The sequence below is a fragment of the Poromitra crassiceps genome (assembly GCF_964638095.1).
Source record: "Poromitra crassiceps genome assembly, chromosome: 12".
NCBI classification, from domain to species: Eukaryota; Metazoa; Chordata; class Actinopteri; order Beryciformes; family Melamphaidae; genus Poromitra; species Poromitra crassiceps.
Window position 1 is genome coordinate 16,414,151 of NC_139632.1, and position 6,000 is coordinate 16,420,150.

The window sequence follows — 6,000 nt, forward strand, 5'->3', positions numbered from 1 at the left end:
AAGCATCTGGCACGCGCACATAAAAACCCGCAAATCAAGCAATAACACCTGTGACGATTTTACTGAACGATAACAATAAACATTCCCTCTGATCATTACTGTCTGTCCGTCCATCTCCAACAATATACTTATCCGCCTGAGACCATTCTGGAGCCGGCTTACATCAGCTGAGATGGTCGGTCGGCTGTGCGGTCTCATGGTTCTCCAAAATTATATTTTCAAATAGGCGTTATTTTGAAAAACCGATTGCATATTAAAAACATCATAAAGTACCATATTAACCATAGATAGAGCCCAAACTAAAAAGAAAGTAAGTAAGCGGAAGTAAGCAGCGTTTTCTTTTCTCCCGTCAATGCCGAAATGCATTCTGGGCAGTGTCGAATTATCGTACCAGAGGGTCAAAATGCTATTGGTTTTGGTGGTAAATTACCGTACAAATACGATAATTATATCGTACTTCTGCCAACACTGATTCTGGGTGTTTTGGGCATTCTGTAGCCTACACATTGACTGTATATTATTATTATTACAGTAAGTACAGTAGCCCGAGTGACATCACAGGTGTTATCTGCCCTAATGGCTTTTTTTTGTAGCATTTTTTAGCATGTGCAGTATAATGCCACCCTTTTCTCCATATTTCTGCCCTGGGGGCATGTTTTAATTTTGTTTTTTGGGGGTATTTTCATAAGAATCATAAGAGTCCTAACTATAAATTATTATTTTTTTACCTGCACCACGCTCTTTAAAATCGAACTGAACCTGTTCGGCGCGTGGGTCAGAGTCCGTTTCAGACTTAAAACATAACTTGTCTGAAATGACAGGTTGAGAGGCGGGTCATAGTAGCATGTCGATGATTTTATTTGACAATTCTGGGGACTGGATTGGGCTTTGGCCAATCCTGGCGTGTTCCGCCTCCAAATCGAGTGGGATTCAGCGTGTTGTGGCGCTCTCCTCGGGAAGAGCCTGCTGACATGAGGTTAGTGGCTGAGTGGAGCTGGGCAAGCCGCAGGCAGCCAGCTTCCTTCGTGTTGCCGAGTGGAGAGTGCAGCCCGTCGGCCTGGAATCTCCGAGGTGCGACCCCTGACAACCAGGCTCTCTGAGGCGCGCCATTATCGCGATTGCGCTAAATAATATTCCTGGAATGCGAGTTTTAACGAGCGTTACATTTCTTTGGAGAAAATTATCCTGAAATTAAGATTTGACTGACAGCTGCCATGTCGTGATATGATTGGTTGAAATGGGGTAGAAATGTTATAGTACTAGGTGATGTCAGCAAACTGTAGATTACTGTTATGAATGAAATCTTGAAAAATGAACTTTTGAAAGTGTGAAAAACTAAAGAAATTAGATTTTTGTGATTTTTTTTTGGCATACATTATTAAATAGGTGCACTGCATACCCAGGTATTTGAATTAAAATAAAATAAAAGTCATTTTTGGGTTCAGCTCGACTTTAAGAGCGATACGATACGCACGTATTTACAAGTGTCACAGAAACATTTCAAAGCCACCTACTAGAGCAGAAGGGTTCATTACTTCTCGACGGCGGGGTTTGAAAGCTTGTTGCTGCTCATAAATGCCTCTTTTTATCCGAATTCTGTGCTGGTGGTGATATTATTTTTTAGAGCTCCCAGCCATCACAGCGCTCAACAGCGCCACTCTGGTCCAAAGCTCAGTAAAAAATAATGTCACCAGCACAGAATTCGGATAAAAAGAGGCATTCAGCATCGAGCTTTCAAACCCCGCCGTCGAGAAGCAATGAACCCTTCTGCTCTAGTAGGTGGCTTTGAAATGTTTCTGTGACACTTGTAAATACCTGCGTATCACTGATTTAGACAGCTTGAGAGCGAGAGTTGCAGGGAAGTCTATGTACGGATAAGGGACTCTTGCAGGGTAGATCGTCTACCTGGAAGAGTCTAGGGGCTAGCTTATACCTTGTTCCACTGCAACATCATGGCTGGACTACTGTTGTCCAAAAAGGATAAGAGGCTCGCTCCTACCTTCAATACGATCTTTGTCTGCCTTCCAGCCAGTAGACTGGAAACAGTATGGCTGCCTCTATCTCCGCAAAATGTTCATCAAAGCTGGTGGACTTATATGGAAAAGATGTGGAAAGAGCGTACCTTGGAAAAACTGGCTTCGGCACTGTCACAAATCATGAAATACAGGAAATGCGGGAAAAAGGCTCATAAACATCTTAAATTTGGGAAAATGGAAATCCCGGCTTTGTCACTTCCTGCCTATTCCGAGTCAATTCCCATGTGAGGTTTCAGCTGGATCAAGTTTCCTTGATTCTATAGTAACATTACATTATTACACAATGTGCTGTTTTGTACGCCTGCACATATCAAGTGACTCAAAATAATGCAATCAGACACACTGAAAAAACCTTTGGCGGAGCAGTGGTGTGTACTCAATAATCCATCTGTTTAATTCTGTTCTAATCTTACAGGGTCCAAAATTAGCACTCGCCACCCCACCAGCCAAATGCTGTTGAATTATGCATCGGCTGGTAGATTTGCTTCACTCACCAGCCAAAAAACAAGGGCAATCTAATCTATTGCTGGTAAAGTTTGAACATTCATTACCCATTCGGCCGGTGGACAAAAAAGTTCAATTTGGACCCTGGTTTATATACTCCATGTCATGTAAAGGTACAGTGAGCAGGTGCACACTTGCGAAATTACTCTCAATGCATGTGAAACAGCAGCAAGCTGGCTAGAGAAATGGCCACAGACAGTCAGCATCCAAAGGCACTTTCATTTTCACTCTCTGACACAGCTGAGCTCAACCAGCTCAGCTCATTTTGATTCACAAGGCTGTTCTGTCTGGAAGTATTTATTGGCTTGTCATCTCATTCCTCACGACCAGGGACATCATAAAAAACATCAACCTTGACATACAGTCTAGGCTAGGGAACCGGTGACTGCACACACCCACTACAGTGGGTGGTCAAAGAAAAAACAGCCACAGTTAAACCACAAGAATTTGGCTGCTGCCATTATGAATGTCATACTGCTTTGGTATCACTGATACACAAAATGCAGAATAAGCCATCTAGTCTGTTAGCATCACCCACAACACAGTGGTGCTTTAGTCACATAATCACATTTATAGCTAACTTCCAGTGGACAGCATGTTTTAATATGTTTGCAGCATCACACAAGAAAATAACAAAAATCCTCACTTGCTTCTATTTTCACACTGACACTGCCAGTAATCAAGTGCAGGGTGGACTCTCACATCATTATGTTCTCATCAGGTCAGGGGTGCTGCTGTATAGACATTGTAGAGGTTAGCTAGTGTGGGATGATTTCCACTGGGGCTACTGATGCTGAAGCCACAAATCCCTAGTGGCCTTGTCCCGCACTGCCCACTGAGCACTGAGCAGCATCCCCTTCAGCTGCTCACGTTAAATCCCGAGGCAAGCAATTTAGAGATGAAAGCAGCAACTCTCTGGTACCGTGGCAAGCTAAATAAAGGTTTCTTCATTGGCTCTTGTACTGTCAATGCTCTTCACACAAAGCCAGGTAAAATGAAATATATAATTGCTCTTGTTAACCTCGAGTCTTTTCCTACAGTGTTAGCTTTACAGCTGTAGTCGTACTGCTGCCTGGCCACCACAGCTGCTCCTTGCTTCCTAGCCCTTCGACAGCGTCCTGAGAAGAGCTACCGGTACTTGCTTCCCAATCTATCCAGCCAAGTAACCTCACGTTAGCTTACCAGCAGCTTGCTAGCAAAGATGAGTCGGGACTTTCTGGCCACTGTAACGTTACTGATCAAGAGTAGTACGCTATCTAGATTTGGTGTACCATGAATAATAAAATAAAAACTAAAGGTGGGTTAGATTTATTTGATATGAGATAAGTAGCCTACCCATGTCTCCGGCGTCCATCCCGTAGCTAACTCCAATGACCGTGTCCCCATCATCGGATGCTGTGGCCCCAGATAACGGACTCCCGTCCCTGGCCTCGAACAGCCCAGCCGCTCCCTCGGCTGCTTCCATTCAGACTACCAGAGACCGGCGAGCCCTCCGAGTGAAAGACCCACGGCGATAGGAAGAGAGAAGGGGTTATATGGTATAAAAATCAAAAGGAAAAACGCGTGACAGTTTATCCGCTAGGGCTCCTTCATCCGTGCGGTGATGGCAGCACTGCCTCCTGTGCTGTGCTGTGCTGTCAGGTCGACTGCACTGTACTCAAATGCTGCACACGCAGAGTTCAGACGATGACTGGATCTCCCTCTTTCTCGCTCTCTCTCTCTCTCTCTCTCTCTCTCTCTCTCAAGAGCAGCAGGTCACATACTGACACCTGGTGGATAACTATCCACCTTATTTTGGAATGCCCCGCTGTAAAATACTTGTGGGTGCAAGGTCCGGATTAGAACGTGACTGATTGTTGCAGCTGGCACATTAAGCTCTCCAACAATGCTGGAAAAAAAGTTGCTTGTCACAATAAATAACACTCGTTTGAGGACTTATTTGAGGGAATGTAATAATTTTATCAATCACATCATCCGCTATTTCTGTTGATCTTTGAACAACTCGGGATATTTATTGACGAGATTTTTGCCAAGCTGGGCGCACTCATTGACAGTAAATAGGGGCTACAGTATGTTGTGTCGGGGGGGGATTACACCGGAAGAAGCACCCATATTTCATCTAAGGCATCATGGCATTAATGTTCTGTAATTCTACTCATATTCTAATATTTCTTATATTTCCATTCTTATACTCATTGATCAATAATTACAATAATTATAGCTGCTGCGCAGCAATGGGTCGTGGCCGGGCAAGTCTCAAGGCTTTGAGCTAGAGGTCTTCGGGTATGCCCGACCCCCCGAATACCCGAGGTTCCGACCCGGACCCGGCCGGGTCTGGGTCCATTCAAAAGAAGTGCCAAACCGCTTGACCAAACCCTTAGAAAAGTCATAGCACACCTGTCCTCAATAAGCCGCATGTTTTGAGTTCGGGCATGTCTATGTGGCGCAGAAATTGTGGGAGTTATTACGCGCCAAAAAAGTGGCTGCTGCGCAGCAATGGGTCATGGCTGGGCAAGTCTCAAGGCTTTGAGCTATTATGACATCACAATTGCTCGAGTGACATCAGTGATGGCATCACTATGCTTGACTGACTGATGACATCACAAATACAACCTAATTGCATAGGTAATTAAGGTAATTAGGCTATACACGGGGCCAGAATTCAACGTTTTGATACACTGTGAGCTCAATTTTTGACTGATCGAAAATCTGTTTCGATACTTTTGTGTAGAACAGTCTAACGATGCAGATGCTGAATTTTGGTGTCGTTTGAAGAAAAAATGTGGGAGGAGTAGGGTTTAATTCGTTTTTGCAGTTTTTGCAGTTTTGCGGTCTTTAGACTTCATCGGTATGCATTGTACAAAAGTTTCCCCTCATTTAGGCGCACATTTCGGTGAAAGTTGCAAAGCCCGTAGCACGTATGGCTGATTTTTTTATGAATTTTTAAAGTTTTAAACTTTAGACGGTCGCTGTAGTGCCACCGTTAGGACTATTGGCCCCAAATTTGTGTCAAAGACGTTTGGCATGGGACTGGACCTTTGTGCAAAGTTTGCACAAAGGTCCATGGGAAGTCCATGGGAAGTCGAACTTCCCGGGAGGAAGAATAATAATACAGGCAAATACAATAAGTGGCCCTGCCGCGTCGCTGGCCCGGCCACTAATTACTCTAATTAATAACACTAACAAAATAATAAAACAATAATAATAATGATGTAGGCCTATTAGTAGTAGTAGTAGTAGTCTGATGCCATCTTACTAATAGGGCGGCGTTCTCCCACACAAACACCAAACTATCTTATCAGTAAAAAAAACACACACACACAATCACCACCAACTGATCAACAATGTTAATTAGGGATTGAAAACACAAAGGTTTCATTAACAGAAAATAAACACAACAGACAAAATGATCATTGCAACAAAACGTAAGTTTTATTATGAACAATGCAAATTGGGTGAC

General features: G+C 43.6%; 1 protein-coding gene across 1 annotated transcript in view; it reads right to left on the reverse strand.

The window, feature by feature from the left end:
- The window catches only part of pip5k1ca (phosphatidylinositol-4-phosphate 5-kinase, type I, gamma a), a gene marked incomplete at its 5' end in the record, with an annotated part of 57,826 nt that extends 53,821 nt beyond the window's left edge, over positions 1-4,005 (reverse strand). The window contains one exon of the mRNA XM_083647855.1: positions 3,876-4,005. Coding sequence (XP_083503981.1) covers positions 3,876-4,005 — 130 coding nt within the window. The remainder of the gene's footprint in view (positions 1-3,875) is intronic.
- Between the last annotated feature and the right edge of the window lie 1,995 nt (positions 4,006-6,000).